This window comes from Hydra vulgaris, chromosome 12 (assembly GCF_038396675.1).
Source record: "Hydra vulgaris chromosome 12, alternate assembly HydraT2T_AEP".
Classification (NCBI taxonomy): Eukaryota; Metazoa; Cnidaria; class Hydrozoa; order Anthoathecata; family Hydridae; genus Hydra; species Hydra vulgaris.
Window position 1 is genome coordinate 70,739,924 of NC_088931.1, and position 22,577 is coordinate 70,762,500.

Consider the following 22,577-nt stretch of genomic DNA (forward strand, 5'->3'; position numbering starts at 1 on the left):
GAGAAACCAGTCACTGAGCATTGAACTGTTTATCTAAAAAATTCATAATTAAAAGAATCTTCGCCATTTTGAAACGGTTGATTAATTTTTAAAAATTTTGCTTTAAGCACTAGATAATTATGTATTATTTTACAGTAGCAAATTTCATACTGATACTAGTTATAGATCTCTTAATACCCATGTTTTGCTTTTTAGCTTATTTTTAAAATTTTTGCTGACTCATCAAAAAATAATTAATTTTTTGAAGATTTTTTTGTAATATTTATTTTTATGATGACTGTTGTGTGTGTTAATTTCAGTCATCTTATTAATATTTTTATAACAGGTAATATTTATCAAAACTAATAGAAACAAATTATTTTTATATTTTGAATATGCTATCTTTTTTATAAAGGTTATATTAAAATATCTTGAAATTATATAAAAAAATCCAAGTCTAAAAAAAATATTAACTATTATGAATAAAAATAATTTCTAAAATCTAGATTTAATCAAAATGCAAAAGTATTTTCAGAAATGAACCTAAAAAATTTGTTGTTTGTAAATTTTATTTTATTTGTCAGCGCAATTTTTTTAATAAAAAGGCTATACAACTGAATAGCTTTGCAAACCACAATGCTTGCAGTACCAATTTTGCAAGTCATTGCAATTGTGATATCTATTTTGAAATTCACAATACTTGTTTGGATCATGGCTTTACTTAGATACTATTAACCCAAACATCAAGGTTTATAATAATCTGATACCCTGTATCAGATATAACCTGATACAAGGTATATCTGATACTATGAATCAGATGTTAATCAACATTAAAAAACAAACTGCAAAATGCTTTTGTTTTTGAACACGCAACATTTAAATGGATTTTAATGAATATAAATGAGATAAATACAGTTTTTTAAGATATACAACAACATATGTATGAAAAATTATTAATTGAAAACATTAAAATCTGTAAAAATAGAAAATTCTGTTAACATATCAGTTCATTACCAATATAATGTAACATCGTTCAAACAGTCAGTTTAAATATATAGAAAAAAACACAAAACAAAATTGTAAAAGTAAAAATATTAATCAATATAAACAATTATGAAGATCTAATAATAAAAAGATAAAACTTCGAACTTCAAAAATTTTCAAGCAGTTTTTTTTCCCACCAAGCCTGCATATCTCAGCGAAGTAAAGTGAAAAGTAATCTTTAGTGTGTTTAAATATCCTAAAAACACGATAAAGTAGAATAAACATAAAATTACTTTATAAAATGATCTGATTGCAATTCTCGGTTAAACATGAACAACACTGATGTATAGCTAGTTACACGATGCAAGTTAAGATATTTGTAAACATTTTTTCATACTATTTTAAATATCTACAAAAAATATTTTAATGCAAGTATCAATTTCAAATGTAAAACCATGTGCATTGAAGAGCTAGCATAGTGGTTTATTGAGCATCTTTTTGTAGACTTATTTATCATGATTTAAATAATACGAAGAATGTGTAAAAATACATAAATTCTTCCATGAACAAAAAGTATAACTTATATTTTAACATATTGAAACATTCACTTTTTGACCAATTAAGCCATAAGCCTTCATTACTTAACAGCATATTTTAGTGTAGACTGAACCAAACGTAAAATTATTCCAGTCTACACGACCTTTGCAAAGAAGACAAGCCTCTTTGCAAAGGGTAGTAACTGCAATATCTGATAATGAATGTGTTAATATGGTAGTAAAGGCAAGCACTCTTTTGGATGTAAAGCATGTAAAAATAAAAAGGGTTTACTTTAATATGTGTTATGGAAAATTGATCACCACTTTCAAATAAATCATGAAAAATCCTCTAATGCTATGAAGCCATCTGTTAGTTATTAGGCGCAATCTAATTTATAAAAAAATTCTTGAAGGCAGTGATACTTCATTTTTAACAAAGTTGTCATATCAGAACTTTACTTAAAACATAACACAACACCAATTAAGCTCGAATGTATTGAACATAAGCAGAAATGCTAAGGAACACGATTACGCAACCTCGTTATATATTACAAAAGCGTAAAACACTCAAGCCTAAACAATCTTTACGCTATGAAAAAAGCCGTATGTGTCCAATATTGTTTCATTTTAGAAATACGAATGATCGTCACAAATTTTGCCAATGAGATACTAAAAATTACAAGTACCAAAAGTACAGGTACTGGTATTAAGTCCAGAATGATAACAAACATTGCAACAAAACCTCTTTTTGCAATGGCCTTAGCGCAATGGTTAGAGCGCTTGTTTTATAAGCAAGAGATCCAGGGTTTGAAGCAAGCCCTTGGCATGTAGCACCATTGGTGAGGAAAGAGGTGTGAACTTTCTAGTTAAATGCTCTTCTGCGGTGCTCTGTGACAAGACCGTTAGGTTTTCTTGGGGTACCTAAAACAAAATTAAAAAAAAAATTACTGAAGATTTGCTAAATAAATGCTAAATAGCGCAAATGAAGCCCTAAATGGACTTATATAGCCAAGGATACCAAAAAATGTATTTTTCAGTAAAATACCATAGAAACAAGGTATTATCCTGTTATTATTCATTTCAATAATGGAGACAAAGAATTATTAAAGGTTTTAAAACACTGGTTTAAAAGGGAAAATTTCAAAAGCTGCTTTTGCAATAAATTTAGATGATTCGCGCATTAGGCGAATGAAGAAGAACTCTACAAATCCAGAGAAGATGAGTAGAAAAGAAATGAGCGAAAATAAAAAAATTGATAACAAATGGTAAGAAAAAGAAATAGTAGATTTATATCAAACTGTTGCATACAGACTAGAGAACTTATTTTTTATTATTTTATTTTTGCTTTGCATTATTCTCTATTTTTTGGATAATTGCTCAAACTCAAAACACGATAACTCGAGCATGAGCCTCGAGTTATCATGTTTTGATAATTGAAATTTTGACGTTCTGTTTAGATTGATTTAATACTTCGGACGACATTTTACATAAAACACTGAATATCTGATGAAAGTTTGGTTAAAGTACAAATTTGAATAAGAATTTTTTTGAAAAGTAGCAGCAGTTTCGCAAAAACTGCAATAAATCTTTGAGTAAAAAAATTTATCCATTCGATCATCCAAAACATATTTACCGTTTATTTTGAAAGTAGCAAAGTCACATTTTCAAAAAAATCAAGTTATTGATAACAATGACTACAATGTAACGGTGTCTCTTCATTTGTGAAAAAATTTAAATCAATTGTGTTGAAAATTGAGATATTTTGGAAGTAAGTTTTGCTATTTAACGGTATATGTTAAAACATAAACCTTTAAAAATCTCTCTTTAAAAACAGAGTGACTTATGCCACCTTCAAATTAAACGGCTCATATCATGTTATACATATATACAATGAGATTTGGCCTTAATTTGGCCTTCATTTTATTAAATTATGTTTTGATAATACAGTTTTAATGATCAACATTTACTTTTCCCGCTAATATAGATTTCCGGTTTAAAATTTCAAATGGATATTATTAGGTAACCAAAAAAGTTCGTGCGGTTTTTGGTAATTGAATTGTTTTTAGCATTTTTTACAATACCCACATCGCACAAGGCAAGTAGCTTTGTTGCGAAATAGAACGCGAGTGTCACGCGCAGTTGCTGCATATATAGTGTAGGCTTGTAACGAGCTTACAGGAAAGGTTTTGTGTAAAGAAAGGATGGCAACCCAACCAACGATTATTCGATCTTGCTTACTTTACGAGTTCAAACTTGGAAGGAATGCAACACAAGCGGCCAAAAACATCTGCACAGCATTTAGAGAAGGTACAGTAAGTGAACGCACAGCACAGAAGTGGTTTCAGCGATTCTCTTCGGGAGATGAGTCCATTGAAGACCTGCCGCGTTCTGGACGCCCATTGTTGGTTGATGAGGATGAACTGAAGGACGCTGTCGAGTCTGACTCCAGCCAAACTTGCCAAGAACTTGCAGTGAGGTTTGCTGTGAGTGTTGAAACCATCCGCCTGCATCTGCATGCGATTAGGAAAGCGTGGAAGCTGAGTCGGTGGGTTCCGCACAAATTGTCGATCGACAACAAGAAGCAACGGCTTACGATCTGCACATCACTCTCATCACGCCACAATGTTGAGCCTTTTCTTGATCGTTTATTGACATGCGACGAAAAATGGATTGTGTACAACAATACTAAGCGTTGCTATCATTGGTTGTCCCCCGATGACCCCATCCCAAAGACACCCAAGCCCAATATCCACGAGCGGAAGGTTTTGCTCTGCATTTGGTGGACTACAGCTGGTGAGGTGCATTACGAGCTGCTCCCAACAGGCCAAACCATTACTGGGCTGGTCTACTCAGCACAGCTGCAACGAGTTCACGACCTGTTGCTTGTAAAGCAGCCTGCACTGGTGCACAGGAGAGGAGTTCTGCTTCTCCACGACAACGCGAGACCGTACACCGCTCGCGTGACTCAGGACAAGCTCCAAAGCCTTGGTTGGGAGAGTTTGCCTCATCCACCATACTCGCCAGACCTCTCCCCTACTGATTTCCATTTTTTCCTTTCCCTGGGAAATCATTTAAAAGGACAACAGTTCCGAGACCAGGACGCGGTTGAAATGGAGTTGAAAGCTTTTATAGACTCAAAGGACCGAGAATTTTTTAGAAGTGGAATAAATAAGCTTGTTTTACGTTGGGAAAAGGTTTTAGATGCTAATGGTGACTATTTTAATGAATAAATGTACTTACTTTTGTCGTTTTGTGTGTTTTTATTATATACGAAAAAACCGCACGAACTTTTTTGGTTACCTGATACTTTATTTAATGCGTTTGACAGTTTTAATCAACCAAAAAGAACTACAACGGCTCGTTAGAAAAAAACAAAAAAAAAACTTCGGCAAGTTTTTGCAAGAAGTATATGAGTTAGAAAAAAAAAAAATTAAAAATTGTCTTATATTCGAAAGTCTTGAGCTTCAATTCAAAAAGTTTACTTCCAGTGTGCTAGAGTAAGGGTGTATTGAAACGCGTTAGGTGAATATTTAGTAATTTGTATTCTGAAATCTACTAATCCATCATTCATACTCATTTACTCCATTTTTGACTACGCCTTTCTACGGGAAAGTACTCAAGCAAACTACTGACTACGTTGATGTCTCTTGGCGGGGGAGTATTTTAAAAAAGTGAACAAATTTCTCACCTAGATCATTCCTTATAAAGAGTTGTTCTTATTTAAGAAAAAGCCTCACGGTATTTTTTTTTGTTTTTTCTGAGATTTTCGGCTAGGAGGTTTCTAGGTTTTAGGAGGAAAACGATTCTTTATCATACGTATTCTTTTTTTAAATTAATAATAAGTCATTTATTTTATAAATGAATTTGGACATTAACAGTTGCATACAACAAAAAATAAAAATATATAAATATACGGTTACTGAGTATATTATTTATAATAAAATGTTGACATTTGCTTTTTTAAGCAAAAATCATTTTGCGTTTGTTAACAATTTTTTTTCAATTACTGTATAACTAATTTTAACAAAAAAAAAACTTTAACACTATTTTGAATATGCATAAAACCAGCTTTTCTTTTGATGTAAATAATATGCAGAACATGATAACGAAGATAAACACAGCATAGTAGTTTTCCCAAGCTTAATTCAAATAAAAAAGTTGATTAAAAACACAAAATACTTATATTAAATATCAAAATAATAAACCAAAATAAGTTATACTTTTTTTGATGAAGTTACCAATAAAGTGTATTGCTTATAAAGCTTTTTACACCTCCAAACCAGCCGGAGCTTCCACTATCTTTATCTCCTGGGCGAGCAACAGCCTGTGAACAGACAAGGATAACTTAAATTAAAAGTAACTACGATCTATAAATATTTAAATTTTAATATATAACACGTACTGTTTTAGAGGTTTCAACAGGATCTTCCTCTGGTAAATAATCTGGAAAATCTTCTTCAATATCTAGTTTTGCTTTCTCTTCGTCCGGAATATCAACTTTGCGGCCACACAACAATAAAACCTTGAAGTATCAAAATATTATTTAGTTTCAAAAACATAACTGCTGATTGAATAGAAGTTAGGTTTTATCACTTTTTTTTTTTTTTTGAAAGTGCAGAAGTCACAAATAAAGAAAAATCATGTTTTGGGGCCATATTCGAGATGATAAATCAATTTCAGTAATCTAGGGTCGTCGTCTCCGTAATGCATAACAAAGCAATAAAAAATTTATTAAAGCTTTTTTTATGCGACAAAATGTTTAAAATTTAAACTAAATTTAAAATATTTTAAAATCTAAACTAAATTAAACATTTTTTAAATTATTAAAAAAAAAAAAACGTTTCAAAAAATTTATTAATAAAGTAAAAATGAAATTTTTGACTAATGCTCTATTAAATGAGAACAGGGTGATAGAGACGCCAAAGCCAAAAGATGTGACTCAACATTACTTTTTACTACCTTTTTAATGACCTATTTATACCCTATAGTTGTTATAAACAGGAATGTGTTAATATACCTGATAGCTGTTATACACATGAATGTGAAATATAAGTAACGTTGTAAGTATTTTAAAAAATTTTTTAAAATCTTCAAGTTTTAATTACACTTTGAAAAATTCAATTAACATAAAACTTATACGATAACATGTCATAAAAATTATACAACTTATACTATGAATTTATTGATTTTAAGTTTTAAAATTTAGCATTCCAACTTTTTGACAGAAGCAAAAATAATGTAAAAGCTATTAACTAATTATATATTTTTTTAATTATAATTATATTATAATTAAGATTATATGAAAAAAAAAAAATTATAATATATATTATATTATAATTAAGATTATATGAAAACTAAAATATATTATAGTATATATTATATTATAATTAAGATTATATGAAAACTAAAATATATTATAGTATATATTATATTATAATTAAGATTATATGAAAAATAAAATATGTATTTTAAGTTGAAAAATATTGACAAAAATAACTAATTGCCTATACAATAACCAAAGCTGTTCCAAAATCATTTATCCACTTCTCAAAAAGTGTTTAAAAGCGAAATACTTCACAATGTTATTTCTATTAAAAAACTAATAAACATCATATGAGCCCCTGAAATGCATAGTGGTATAAGTCACTCATATCTAGTTTTGAGATACAGAGGCATTTAGTAGACATCATATCATAAATCATCAAACTGTTTTAGAGGAAGTAAAAAAAAATAGCATCATTATCGATATCATTAGACTTATACCACTCTGCCATGTAATAGAATAAACAAAATGCTAACCATTGGTGGCAATAACTCAAAATATTGAAAAAAGTGACTTATACCATCTTATGACTTATGCATCTCATGGGCTCATATATACCTGATATAATACTGACAAAAAGTCAGTCTCAGAAAAAAGATTCTAATACCAAACAATAATGAAAAAGAAAAGGTCTTTCAACTAATAAATCTACGTTTCCATGCACTACACCTTTTCAAGATGTAATAGAGAACTTGAAAGTTGTAATTAAGGAAAGCAAGATGTAATAGAGAAGATGAAAGCTGTAATTAAGAAACGTCAGATGAAAAAGGCATTTGAGGTTTAAAGCGTGTACAACAAATAAATGTGAAAGTAACAAACAACTAAAAAAAGTACTCCTCAATTTTTATTTCGAACCAAGTAATAATTTTAATACAATAATATAAGATCAAACACTAAAAAATAAAATTAATTATTCCTGTGGGAATCTAATAAAATTTTGAGCTTTTGCTTTAGTGGTACCCATAAGCATGAGCACAGAATAAGAAACAAAATTATTTGATGCTTTTTTAAATGATATTTTAATATCTTTAATGTTTCTGCAAAGCTTTTTTTTTTTTTTTTTTTTTTTATTTTAATAATAGCCCAGTACTTTTCAATAACTCTCAATTCTGGGCAGTTTGGAGGATTTTCTGTTTTAGGCACAAATTTCACATTATTCTTTTTATACCATTCCATAGCTAGTTTACAATAATGAATTGAAGCTAAATCAGGCCAGAACACAGGTCTGTTATTGTGTGATTTAATGAGAGGTAAAAGGCATTTTTGTAAACATTCTTTAACATATATTTGACCAGAAAGTGTGGACTGAGAAATATAAGGTGCTGATTTTTTGCCACAACTGCAAATAGCTTGCCAAATCAAAGCTTTTTTAGCGAAATGGTCATGTTTTGTGTATTCAAACTTCTTATATGCTTTTCCTCTATATTTGGCAATATAATAAACACCGCTAGGAATTTGTTGATGATCGTACTTGATACAAGTTTCATCGTCTTCAATAATACAGAAAATTTTAGAAATAAAATTGTCATACAACTTTCTGCCGCGGGTTTTTGCACCTTTTTGTTGAGTTTCAGAACGGTTGGGCACTTTTAGTGCTTTAAAAGAATGAAAACCATGTTTGTTTCTAACTTTTGCAACAAAACTATGAGAAAATCCATATATTTTTGTGCATTCCCTTAGTGAAAGGCTTGGGTTATTCTTAAAACTGTTAACCAGTTTTCTAACTAGTTTTATATCTTTCACCATCAGATTTGTGTTTGATCGATTTTGTTCGAGAAAAACGTTGAAAAACACTACTAACGGTGTATGGATGTTTTTGCAATAATTTTGCTATCGAATTGTAGCTACTATTAGGATTTTGTAAATATTTGTGCATAATTTTTTCTCTTCTTTTTCTCGTCTTCTTCTTTTGTCATTTTTAAAACTAATTTCAAGTTAAATCCAAAAACTAACATATTTTTTTTGAAACCACAACACATTGTAAACAAAATACAAAACAATTAAAAAGATTTTAATACAACCACTGAAAAAAAATGATGTGCTTATTCTTTCACATTTATTTTGCGTACACTAGACCATTTCAAAATTGTATATAAAAAAAATAATTTTTGAACTTTATTTGGGCTACCCTTTGATGTGGTTTGTGGTCAGGAAAATTAGTTCAAAATTGCAAACTTAAATAATGTGTTTTAGGGACAGCTCAATTAACTTTACTTTTAAACAGGTCCCTATTACTTTGAAAAAAGAAGTTTTTTCAAAAGTATGTCATGTTGGATCTTAAAAGTAGCGAAATTATATAAAAATTTCAAAAAAAAAGATAATTTCATACTACAATTATTATTTTAAATTTAATTGCACAAAAACTGTGGTTTTTTAACTAGAAATAAAAAAAGTACATTTTTACAAGATTTTAATAAAAATAAAAATTTTTTAATTTATTTTTTATAAAACAATTATTATTTTTGAAATTTATATATTATTTTGCTTCTTTTGAGTACCAGGTTGACCTACTTTTAAGAAACTTTTTTTTTTAAATTTAGGACCCCATTGAAAAGTAAACTTAATTGAGCTGTTACTAAATACTGGAATAACGCTTTGAAACTTTAATGATTTACTTTTTTTCATCAATTAAACATCTAGCCACTTAATTATGAAAAAATATTTTTTTTGAACTGGTCTAGTGTACGCGCTTTAGGCAGTAACTGAAAAAATTCTATTGGGCGTCAATTAAAACTTTCTTTTATTTTTGTTTGTGAAAAATTTAATTGAGATTTTAGATGAATAATAAGTAAAACAAAAATAATTTATTTGCATAAAAATTTAAAATTTAAATTTAAACAACAGTATTAAAAATCATTGCATTATTCAGTTAAGCACCCACTTGGATGTCATCTATATTTAAAATTGTTGTGTAATGCATGGTCATATGTTGTACAGGGCGTGTACAATCACCTCCCATTATTGTATTTTTTGCCACAGTAACAATTCTTTCTAAATACTGCATTCGCTGTTCCATAATCCCAGCACCTAATACAGGTGGAACGTGAATAACATTTTTGTTTTGAACGGGTTTAACATTGGACTGTAGGGTCCTAATCATAACAACTGAGCAAGTTTCCATCATGACGACATTTGTTGTTGATATAGCTGCAATCAAATACAAAAAGTGCAAACATACAAATGTATGTTTGCACTTTTTGAAGAAGGTATTTTCATTATGGCTCTTTTCCCCTGTTTGGTGTGTTTTTCTACAAAAAAAGATTAAAATTTGTTTCATCCAACCAACCTATCTGATGACCATTTGTGATGTGTTCGTTAATGTCCCTTACATATTCAGCTCTTTTTTGCTTGTTCTCAATACTACATCATAGTAGGCTCCTTGTGCACTTTTTTAAATGAAAATAGACTGCCTTCAAAGTTATTGGCAATTGTGGTTGTTATAATTTGATATTGCTGACGCTAATATCAAATTATCTAATATCCTTGTTTTAACGGCCACTAATGCCAACTGACAGTCACTTACAATCCATATTTGTGTTTCTTGGATTGGATCATCAATATTTTTTTGATTTAAAATAAAATTTAAATTTTCGCTGCGGACCCATTTGTATGCTATCTTATATTTGACACCTAAATTTCGCTCAGCACATTCAATAACTGTTCTATCATTCGATGTTTTCTTTCGATGTTTTCTTTCAACTTGTTCAATTGTATGCACTTCATGTCTATAAATTGTACAAGGTGGTTCTGGTTGTTCCAGAAGTGGATGTAAACAAATTTGGTGAAATAAATGCTTTCACGGATTCAATTTAATAACAGACTTTCTGTTCATAGTGTATTGACAAATAACATAACGATCTTTAAATTGCATTACTGTATTGCTGTATTGCTGGTGCATACAAATGCTAAATTTGATATTAATAACTTATGAAAATGCATGTCCAAGAAGATCTTTTATAATAACCTTTAAGCTTACATTGTGAATTCGCAATTACAAATAATGTATTCTCATTTACATATTACGATTTCTTAATTACAACTTTTGTTTTTCTAATTACACATTGCGACTTCTAAATTGTTGTATTTTTCAATTACATATTATGATATCTAAATTACATGTTCTATTTCTCTATTAACACCTCATAAATAAAATTTTGGACAAAATTTAAAAATTAATATTTTAAGAACTAATAAGTTTTATTATTTAATATTTCAACTGTTAATATGTTAGTTTATAAATATATTAAATAATTATTTCAAATACCATACTTAGCAATATTATAAAGTTTTTTTGAAAGATGTTTTATTAGAGTAAGGAAAATTTCTTTATTCATCTTTGAATAACAATATCTAATTCTTGCTTCAAGCTCTTCCAAATTCTCAGCTTTCTAATTATTCTCGTACACTAGCCGTTTTAAATCACCCCAAAAGTTTTCAACTGGTCTTGCTTCTGGAACATTAGCTGGGTTTGTATCTTTGGGTATAACTTTGATTTTTTTCAATTTTAAAAATTCGATGACCGACTTTGCGTAATGTGATCGAGCTAGATCAGGCCAGAAGATAAACTCATTATCTTTTTTATAATATTCTGATACTAGAGGAAGTAAAGTTTTTTCTAGTATCTCTTTATAAGTGTACCGGTTGATTGCGTGCTTACTGTGATGAGTATAAAGAGGGCTTATTCCACGGGGGCTGATGCAGCAAGAAACTAAGAGCTTGTCCTCGTACTTTTTACGCAAATTGTATCTTACTTGGTCAGAACATTGAGAAGGATCAGTGGCATAAAACCTATCATTACCAGCTAATGTGCTTTTGTTTAGCTTTCATCATCCATAACAAAATCCAAGTTTTTATAATTTCCGTACAATTTACGACATTTAGGACACATAGCTTTTTTCTGCTGATGGCTACAATCTGGACGATTTTTTTTTTTAAAGTTTGAATGTTAGTCATTGTTTTTAATACTTGGGAAATTCTAGTTTGATTACAGTTAAAAACTTGAGCTACTTTCTTTTGGGAGCACCCTGACTTATTTTCAAAAAATGCAGCAATCTTTGGAATATTTTCTTTAGTAGCTACCTTAGCGATTCGACCACTTCCAACTTTTCTTTTTAGAGATCCATTCTCTAATTTTACGATTTTATCATAAGCAGCTGATCTGGGTAAACCCCATTCCATAAACTGCTTAGCAACAAACGCTTTACCTTTTTCTTGATTTTTTTGGAAAAATATTTCCATAATTTTTTAGAGGTCCTTTACTTTGACATTTTTATTTTCACTATTTAAATAATATTTTTAGCTTAATTAAATAAAATTTAAATAGATAATAAAATCCTCTTTCAAATAAGTATAAAGGTTTATTGCGTGCATGAAATAAATTACATAATAAATGCAATTAAAATTTGTCCGAAATTTTATTTATAGGGTGTTACATCTTACTTTTTTTAATTACAACTTTCAAGTTCTCAATTACATCTTGAAGAGGTGTAGTCTAGCCAAAAATAAAACACGACAATCAGATGTTTGGCAAGCAGTTATAAAAAATGATGTAGAAATTTTTTTATAAAAACCATTTTTACAAATTATGATTTTCAAGAAGTCTTTTTAAAGATCTCATTAAAAGAAAGCAAACATTAAAATATAAAAGCAAGTAGTTACAAGATTATTTCAATGAAGTAAAAATTTAAATGAAATTGATGCACAAAAATGATTTAATTTCTTGTGAATAAAATTCAATGATCCAGGGCCAACGACACAGGTTTTGAAGTGAAGGGGCACAATTATAAATTTAAAAAATCTAGAATTTTCTTTAAAAAAAAAAGGTCCTTTAGAAAAAAAGTAAAGGGGAATAGGGGGGCGGCATGATCCCCCTGGTGTCATCGGCTCTGATAGATGATAGATGGTTGCCAACATCATTGTATAGCACCACAGAAAATGTGACAAGCTTATTATAAACAGCTGAATAAGTGATTATCTTTTTTTATATGTCCATAGTGTAGGTATGTAGCTTTTTATTGCCAATGAATACATAAATATGAAAATTTACTCCCTAATTAAATAAAGACATAAAATTTCAGATTTAAAATTTAATACTAAGCCCCAATATGGCCAAAAATGTATATACATATTATTACAATTTACCTAACAATTTATTATATTTTAATTATTTATGCTTATTACTGCAAAATAAATTTGGTTGTAATTTTTCTTTAGAGATTTATTAAAAGTAGCCTGGTAGGTAAAGTTTATGAACGCAAACATGTATCAATTATAAAATTTAACAAACGAAATCAATTAAAGTCTAGTGGAATATCCATTAAGTAGTAATAAAAATTATAAATGCATATGATATTTATATATTTTATACTTTTAGAGTACTTTATAAAAGCTGAGAGGTATCTCTACTGATCCTCTACAATTTCATTATTACTCCATTTCATAGAGTTGCATAACTCTATGAAATAGAGTAATAATGCAAGACTGATGCTGTTTTCAGAGAATATGTATCATTTATTTTAGGGATAGTACCATCCATTTTCAGTATCATTTGATTTCAATAAAATATTATAACTGGAGATACAAATAACCAAGTAGCACTTATAATGCAAATTCTTGCCATGCACATATGGTTGTAATCTTTACAAAACTAATACTCATCTAATTTCCAAATTGTCACACAATTTGTTCTTGTCTCTTTTTTTTTTGAACATTTGTTGACATAAACTAAATAAAACAAAAAATTGTAAACAAGTTTACAAAATTTTGAAATAAAGCATATTGCTTTGACTGAACTTTAAATTAAATTGAAAAAAAAAAACCTAAGACAAATTTGGCAGAACATTTGAGGCATTTTACAAGGAGAAACAAGAGTGATAGTTATGTGTGTTCTGAATTTTTGGCAGCTATGATAAGGTGGTAATAGAAAATAAATTTTTAATTGTTTAAAGTCTTACCTCTTCTCCAAATTTATTTTTAATAATTTGATCAGCTGTGATCACCTTAGATTTTGCTATAGCATTGCATAAAGCTTCAGCAGTGACACTTTGGACAGTGCGAACCATGCATCGCAACTTTGTCATGTCGAATGTAAAGCTCACAACACCTCTAACCTAACATAAAAAATTTGTTTTTCTTACATGTTTATCTTAAGGAACACTTTACCAAACATGTAAGGTAAAACACAGAAAAACCATTTAGTTTTGACTGGAGTATACTAAAAATATTCCTTATGATAATGAAATAATGATTGAAACAATTTGAAAAAAAAATTATAAATAGGAGTTTTGTTATTTTTTAAATGAATTCATTAATTTTTTGACTTAATGTATAACAAAAAATTTTATTTACAGTTTTTTATATAAACCTATACTTTTATTTTTGTTGTTATTGTTGTTGTTAATTTACAGTTACTTGTATTAATATAGTAATTATAATAATTGTAATAATATTAGTAATTACTAATAATATTTAATTGTTATTACCATAAAGTATTTACTTAAAATTTGTTTAAAATCATTTGTAAATGATCTAAACTTTAAGATTATTTGACTTTATTATTTTATTAGATTATCAGTCAAAATAATTGTAACAAGAATAAAAAATCACAACTATAGAGTTATGTAATTATTACTTTGATTTGAAAATTATTTGTCAAAATAATTATAACAAGAGTAAAAAACTAAAATTTTGTATCAAATGCTTAGTTTATATATCCAATTAGTCTAAATTAGTGCTACACACTTTGAAGTAACATTCTAATTAGTTTAATTGGTGTACACTCTAAAGTATATATCTACTCTAAATTACTTTTTTAATTAAAAATAGTATTCAATGCAAGTGCCCCAATGTAGTGTACTTGTTGATATATAGTGACATGCTGATATATAGTAACATGCTGATATATAGTGACATGCTAATATATAGTGACATGCTGATATATAGTGTACTTGTTGATATATAGTGACATGCTGATATATAGTGACAGGTTTAGACAATCATTAACTTTTGTTAAGTACATCATTGTTTCTTATAAAAACTATTCTAAAAACAAAGTTGCAAATTTTAAAATTCTAAAATTTCAATTTATAAAACAAGTTTCTTATAAAAAAAAAAAAAACTTTAAATGCATAATAAAATATAACTGTTTTCTAGTTAAAATATGTTCTCTTGAGAGATATACTGACTGTATTGCCATAATACATAAAAAAAATTTATTAATACAACTGGCTAATCAGCATTAACTACCAAAAATGAGTTTTGAGAGTTTAAAATAGAATTTTTTAATTAAAAAATAATAATTTAAATTAGTTTACTGTGAGTAAATACTCTTCACATGTTTTTTTTGTTGCTTCGGTCAAACCATTTATTTGTAAAATAATCAGCTTTGCTTTCTTATTTGATGAGCCAACAAAAAATTTTTGTGATGTGGGAGGTGCTTTATGTATTCTCTGCATAGCAGCCGCCCTATCTGTAGATCGAGAAGTAGAACGACCTTGCAAATGATTTAATAATAAAGATGCCTGCTGTTTAATTTCTGGTGTGTTTGAGAATCTAAAAATAAAACAAAATAACTAATCTAAAACGTAACTAAAATATTTGTTAGAATGTGTGTATTTATAGATTTTAAAACTTTGCATTGTTTAGATTTATAATTTACATCTGTCTATAGATATTTAATTTAGCTCAAAAGCATCACCAGGCTATAAGATACTAAATGTATGTACTGAAGCCCCCAGCAGGAGTCTATTTTAGTGTGACATTAGCGATTTTATCTAAACAAATATTTATAGTTGTCTTTACATGTATGTATGCATGTATGTATGTATGTATGTATGTATGTATGTATGTATGTATGTATGTATGTATGTATGTATGTATGTATGTATGTATGTATGTATGTATGTATGTATGTATGTATGTATGTATGTGTGTATGTATGTATATAAAATTGTTAAAAGTGATCAGAGTAGAAAAAAAAAAGAAAAAACATACGTGTTATAAAATTGAATTGGTTTTATAAAATTGAAATTTGGTATTGGACTAATATAAAAGAAACTCCGAACTAAATACATTTATTTATGATGATTTGGAGATAAAAAGTAGCATCAATCATCAGAAATGTGTTTTCTATTTTTGTCCTATGATTGAAAATATTATTATTTAATTGCTTATGTCTAAAGTGTATGAAAGACTACAATGAGCACAAACTTTGATTTTATTACCATTGCATAAAACTTGTTTTTATTGAGACAGAATCAAAAAAATTTATATTTTCATTTATTTGGTCTGGTAAGAAATAATAATTGCATATTGAATAGAAAAGGACCTGTAAAATTCTCGGAAATGGGCTGATTTTATAGATTTTTAAGTGTACTGTAAATCACATTTGGGTCAGATCATTATATTTCAACCAATTTCAAGAAAACTTTGTGGGGTACCATCTCTGATTTTCCTGATTTTTACATATCATTATCTAAATGATGTAAATACGTTGAATGTGCAATTTCAGAGTTCCAAGTGCAACGGTTTAGAAATTATAGCCTTACAAACACTCTCAGGTAGCCCCCCTCGGTTCCTCGAATGGTAAAAATAGACAACTTTAAGGCCTTATAACTTTTTTCTAACTTTCAGCAAGTGGCTCATTTTTTCTAGAACTATTTTCTAGATATTTCTGTCTTAAAATTTGTGATTTTCATTAGCTTGTATCATGTTAGAAAAAAACTACAGCCTCCTAAACTTTGGAAAAATTCTGAAAAATGCTAAATAAAGGCAAAATGAAGTTAACCGTAGTATTTTTCTATTCATCAACAAGTCCTTACATGTTAGTTTTCTAATTAGCTACAATGGTCTACAACAAATTGGCAAAATATAAGCAGTTTGTTACATTTTAGAAATCAGTTTTATCTAAAAATATATAGTCCACTTTACTAAAAAGTCCCATTTTCAGCCATTTGGGGATGGCTCGTAAATTTTTCTAACACTTTGTATTGATCTGATATTAACAGCAAATAAGGCCATTAGATCTAACTATATAAAAATGTAAACATTACAAACTTGTCATGTTCACAACAAAAATGGCAGCATTTTTTATTAACCTTATTTTTCAATTATCAGGGCTGAATAATGTTATTGGAAACCAGTGCCCCTCCAACCTGCTTTTTGGCCCATGTGAGGGATGTAGCCTATCATAAGTCATTTCTTAAAAAAAAAAGAGATATGGTTGGTTACTTTCTCCCTGATCTGGACTTTATACCGGATAGGAGCACAACTAAAGGGGTAATAACTATATAGAGCCTGCATTATTTTTAAAAGGTGACACTCAAAAAAAAATTTAGTTAATCATAAAATTGCGATTTAATCTTTATTATGATGATTTTTTTATAGTTGATTGAATTGCTAATAATTCAAGGCAATAGTAGGACAGTGGGTTCATACATTACTGGCAATATGAAGTATAACAAGACTAATCAAGCCATTACAATATTGATTTAATGTTTTGTTTAAATAAGTTTTTTAACAAAGTATGAGTTTCAATTTTATTAGTTAATTTTAACTATTTATAATAATTTTATCTAAAAATGCAATGATTCTATATAATATACCCTTTTGCAAATGTAAATATATAAGCATTTATAACTCAAAATAACTTACCTTGATATTTTTCTGTTCAATAAACTTTGTTATTGCAGTTTGTTTCCATTTTTTTCATTACATTATTTGTATATGTTTTTAATTGTTGGATCTTATGTATGTATGTATGTATGTATGTATGTATGTATGTATGTATGTATGTATGTATGTATGTATGTATGTATGTATACATACATACATACACAAATACAAACATACATACATACATACATACATACATACATACATACATACATACATACATACATACATACATACATACATACATACATACATACATACATACATACATACATACATACATACATACATACATATATATATATATATATATATATATATATATATATATATATATATATATATATATATATATGTAATCAAATCATTATTGAACTTACTTCTCCTATATAACTTCATAGAAAATTATACATAAGAAGGTTCAATAATATTTCATCTTAATTAAATTTATTAGATAAACATGAATACTTGTTCTATTGGTATTGAACTAAAGTTAGATTGTCATAAAAATACATACTGCAGTCAGTCTGAAATTTCAGAAATAGTAAATGAAGATAAATACCTGCTGACCTTAAGAACTGGAATAAGAAATATTCATTTGCATACAATTTGCACTCACCATAGGTTACAATTTATTAATTACTATTCAACATACCATAAATCATGTGGTGACCCGTTCTCAATTCATTCAAAGATTGTTAAAGGAAACCTGACAACTGTCACTCTGGAGCATAATCAACTGGACTCTAATTTAATTCCTGGGAAAAAAATATGTTTTGGTTGTGTAAGAAAAATCAAGAATGTTGAAGAAGTTGACAAGAGACATGATCCAGATTACATATCACCTGATAACTCTGTCACACAAATTGATACTATAAATCCTTGTCTTGTTAAATTTGGTGTGTCTCCTTTTAAAAGATCATCGAGCATGAGTATGCTACAAATAGACAATAAAATAAAAAAGAAAATTAAGTTGCTAAATGAATCATTGAATGCATCTGAACTAGATGAGCTTCAAATTAGTATGCTCAAAAGTTCCTCTTTAGATTTTATTGTAGAACAGCTTAAACAAAAGTTTCGTAATGAGATCAATATTTCACAAAAAATAAAATTGCTCACTTTAGCTCCAGTCCATTGGACTATTCAGGAAACAATAAATGAATTTAAAACAACACAATATATGGTGAAGCAAGCTAGAGCTTTGCGGGATGTTAAAGGAATCCTTGGTGAGAGATCAACAGACATAAGAAATCCTAAAAAATTGACTACTGAAGTTGTAAATCAAATTGTCAACTTTTATGAGGATGATAGTAACAGCAGGTTATTGCCAGGAGCAAAGGATTACATTAGCATAAAGACAGTTGATGGTAGACAGCACATTCAGAAACGACTCATACTATGCAATCTTTCAGAACTTTACCAGAAATGGTTAGAAGAATCAAAATCTAATGGTGTAGTAAAGGTGGGACTGACATCATTTGCTCTTTTAAGGCCACAACATTGTATTGTTGCAGGAAAATCTGGCACGCACACAGTCTGTGTTTGTATTGACCATCAAAATCCAAATCTTATGGTTAAATCATTAAAAAATGAAATAAAGTCAAAAGATCTGATGGCCTTAGCTGTATGTTCAATAGAAAATAAACCATGTATGTTTCATGAGTGTGAGAAGTGTCCTGGAAAAAAGAGAATTGAAAAAAAGTTAAATGAACTTTTAGGGGATTCAGCAAATGAAATAACTTATAAGCAATGGTTGAAGACTGATAGATTCTCCTTGGAAACTATAGTTAAAAGTCCTGATGAGTTTCTAGACGAGTTAACAGACAAGTTATATAACCTCACAAAACATCATTATGTCAGCAAATCACAGACATTCTTTTTAAACCAGCTCAAAGAAAACATGAAGCCAAATGAATGTATTATGCAAATGGATTTTGCTAAAAATTTTTCATTTATTACACAAGATGAAGTTTAGTCATCCTTTTTTTCCAAAAATCAAGCAACTCTCCATCCATTTGTCATATATGTGCAATCTTTAAACGGAAACCAATCACCAGAAAGCAAATGTTATTGTGTTATATCTGACAATCTAATTCACAATACTGAGGCAGTTTTCAGTTATGTTTCCAAAATCATACCAATTCTGAAAGAGAAATATCCACAAGTTCAGAAGATCAATTATTTCACTGATGGTGCAAGCAGCCAGTATAAAAATAGGTTAAATTTTCATATCACAATATTTTTAAAAAATTTTGATAACAATTACCTATTCTAGACAAACTATTTTCAGCCCTTGAAATGATGTTTTTGAAATTGGATACAAAATTGATAATCTTTAACTGAATAGATTTTTTTCTTATTGTATTTTAGGTTTAATTTGAAAAACCTGTGTTTTCATGAAAAAGACTATGGACTAAAAGCAGACTGGCATTTTTTTGGGACTGCACATGGAAAAAGTGTATGTGATGGAATAGGTGGTACAGTGAAAAGAGTTATTCATAACCTATCCCTTCAAAGGCCAATTGGCAATCAAATTTTGACACCGAGGGACATGTTCTTAGTTGCTAAAGAAAAAATTAAAAACATCAGGTATATATCATGCTATTGTCAAAGTGTATGTACATTTAGGTTATGATATTTTTTCAAATAATTGATGTCTAGTATCCTATATCATAATAGGCATTTAAACAAAAATAATAAAAATAACATATGAATGTTTAGTTATAAAAAATCAAATAGTATAGAAAAGGATTCCTTAAAACAACACCTTACTAAATACATATTTGGAAATAGAATTATGATTTATGTTAACTCTTTTTCAGATTTATCTACATTTCTGAAACCGAAACAGCTGCTATTACACATGAAGTGCTTGCTAAACGATTTGAGAATGTTCCTGCCATCAAAGGTACTCGCTCATACCATTATTTCTCACCTCAATCATGCTGTTTAAAAGCTTATGTAACATCAATGAGCAGTACATTTGACTCTTTTCACATGCTGGAAGATACTTGCATTAATACACAAAAATCGATGAATACTGATATCAATATTAATGATTGGGTGTTAGTGAATTATTTTGGTGAATTCTTTCCTGGAAAGATAACTGATCTTAAAGGTGACACAGTTTGTATTAGCTGTTTACAAAAAGCAGGCAATTATTTCAAGTATCCAACAACCACAGATATCCATTGGTATCCAGTTAGTGACATTATTGCCACGTTACATGACCCTGAGCTCAAAAACACTAGAGGATTTTACTCTTATCTTATTAAAAAAAGGATGAAATGAATTATCATATATAATTGTTTTCAACTACATTATTATGTATTGCCATTTTTAAGGGAGAATACAAGAACTTTGTAAAAAAGATAACTATGCTTTTCACATAAACAACAATGCTGGGCTAGAAATGGTTTTTATAGCAATTATATAAAATTTTGTAAAACAAATTACAGATAGTGGGTTACATCCCTCACATGGGCCAGAAAGCAGGTTGGAGGGGCACAGGTTTCCAATAACACTATTCAGCCCTGATAATTGAAAAATAGGGTTAATAAAAAATGCTGCCATTTTTGTTGTGAACATGACAAGTTTGTAATGTTTACATTTTTATATAGTTAAATCTAATGGCCTTATTTGCTGTTAATATCAGATCAATACAAAGTGTTAGAAAAATTTACGAACCATCCCCAAATGGCTGAAAATGGGACTTTTTAGTAAAGTGGACTATATATTTTTAGATAAAACTGATTTCTAAAATGTAACAAACTGCTTATATTTTGCCAATTTGTTGTAGACCATTGTAGCTAATTGGAAAACTAACATGTAAGGACTTGTTGATGAATAGAAAAATACTACGGTTAACTTCATTTTGCCTTTATTTAGCATTTTTCAGAATTTTTCCAAAGTTTAGGAGGCTGTAGTTTTTTTCTAACATGATACAAGCTAATGAAAATCACAAATTTTAAGACAGAAATATCTAGAAAATAGTTCTAGAAAAAATGAGCCACTTGCTGAAAGTTAGAAAAAAGTTATAAGGCCTTAAAGTTGTCTATTTTTACCATTCGAGGAACCGAGGGGGGCTACCTGAGAGTGTTTGTAAGGCTATAATTTCTAAACCGTTGCACTTGGAACTCTGAAATTGCACATTCAACGTATTTACATCATTTAGATAATGATATGTAAAAATCAGGAAAATCAGAGATGGTACCCCACAAGCCATTGGTTGAAATATAATGATTTGACCCATTTATGAAAAAGCCCCAAAATAAAGTTTTCAAAAAAACTCAAAAATTCTTGAGACTTCTGGACTATTCTAGCAGTTAAAGAACATTTTAGAGAATTGCTCAGCATTCAATATGAATCACAAACTTTATTAAAAACTTACTAATGTTAAATTCCTTACTAATTTTAAACTAAGACTTCGTGAAACAACAACAAACAACAATAATACTTATTACATTTTTGTCTAAACAGGTTAAGAAAACACTCTTTCAATCCATGGACAAAGCAAAATTAAACATTTGTTACATTGTGTTATCATAAAGAAAAGTATACCAATAAAGATATGGTCAGGAATGCTGTGCAATTGCACGTTATTCATGACCCCGCATTTAATATTTTGTTGCATATAATGTTCAATCGTACACCATTTCCATACAAACCTGGGAACATTTGCATAGTTCAATAAATACCTAAATGTTTTAGACCATTTGTGATCAAGATATGGTCAGGAATGGCGTACATTACTCATGATATCTATTATATTGTTGCAACAATGTGACCACTGCTTTTCAGAAGTTTTGAGACCATTTCAAATATGTGTTAAAAGAATTAACTTTAATTTTTTCTAATCAAATGTTTTTATATCAACAAAAAGCTTTTAAACAATAATTTACTTTTATCGTTTACAAAAAAAAAAAAATTTAAATCCTTTTTTTTATTACTAAAGTTTTGTAAAGTTTATATATAAATATATATATATATATATATATATATATATATATATATATATATATATATATATATATATATATATATATATATATATGTTTAGTAAGTTATGTAAAGTTAAAATTATG

General features: G+C 28.6%; 2 protein-coding genes across 2 annotated transcripts in view; one reads left to right on the forward strand and one right to left on the reverse strand.

Annotated features, from left to right (window-relative positions):
- Positions 1–3,700: 3,700 nt before the first annotated feature.
- Positions 3,701–4,729, forward strand: LOC136088306 (histone-lysine N-methyltransferase SETMAR-like). The gene has a single exon (XM_065811997.1). It carries the CDS (start codon positions 3,701–3,703, stop codon positions 4,727–4,729), a length of 1,029 nt encoding a protein of 342 aa, XP_065668069.1.
- A 681-nt stretch (positions 4,730–5,410) lies between these two features.
- The window catches only part of LOC100197676 (armadillo repeat-containing protein 1), a 37,759-nt gene continuing 20,592 nt past the window's right edge, over positions 5,411–22,577 (reverse strand). Inside the window, exons 4-8 of the mRNA XM_065814275.1 lie at positions 15,135–15,372; positions 13,776–13,931; positions 5,902–6,021; positions 5,720–5,823; positions 5,411–5,638 (exon numbers count right to left, since the gene is read on the reverse strand). Coding sequence (XP_065670347.1) covers positions 5,734–5,823; positions 5,902–6,021; positions 13,776–13,931; positions 15,135–15,372 — 604 coding nt within the window. The 3' untranslated portion in view covers positions 5,411–5,638; positions 5,720–5,733. The remainder of the gene's footprint in view (positions 5,639–5,719; positions 5,824–5,901; positions 6,022–13,775; positions 13,932–15,134; positions 15,373–22,577) is intronic.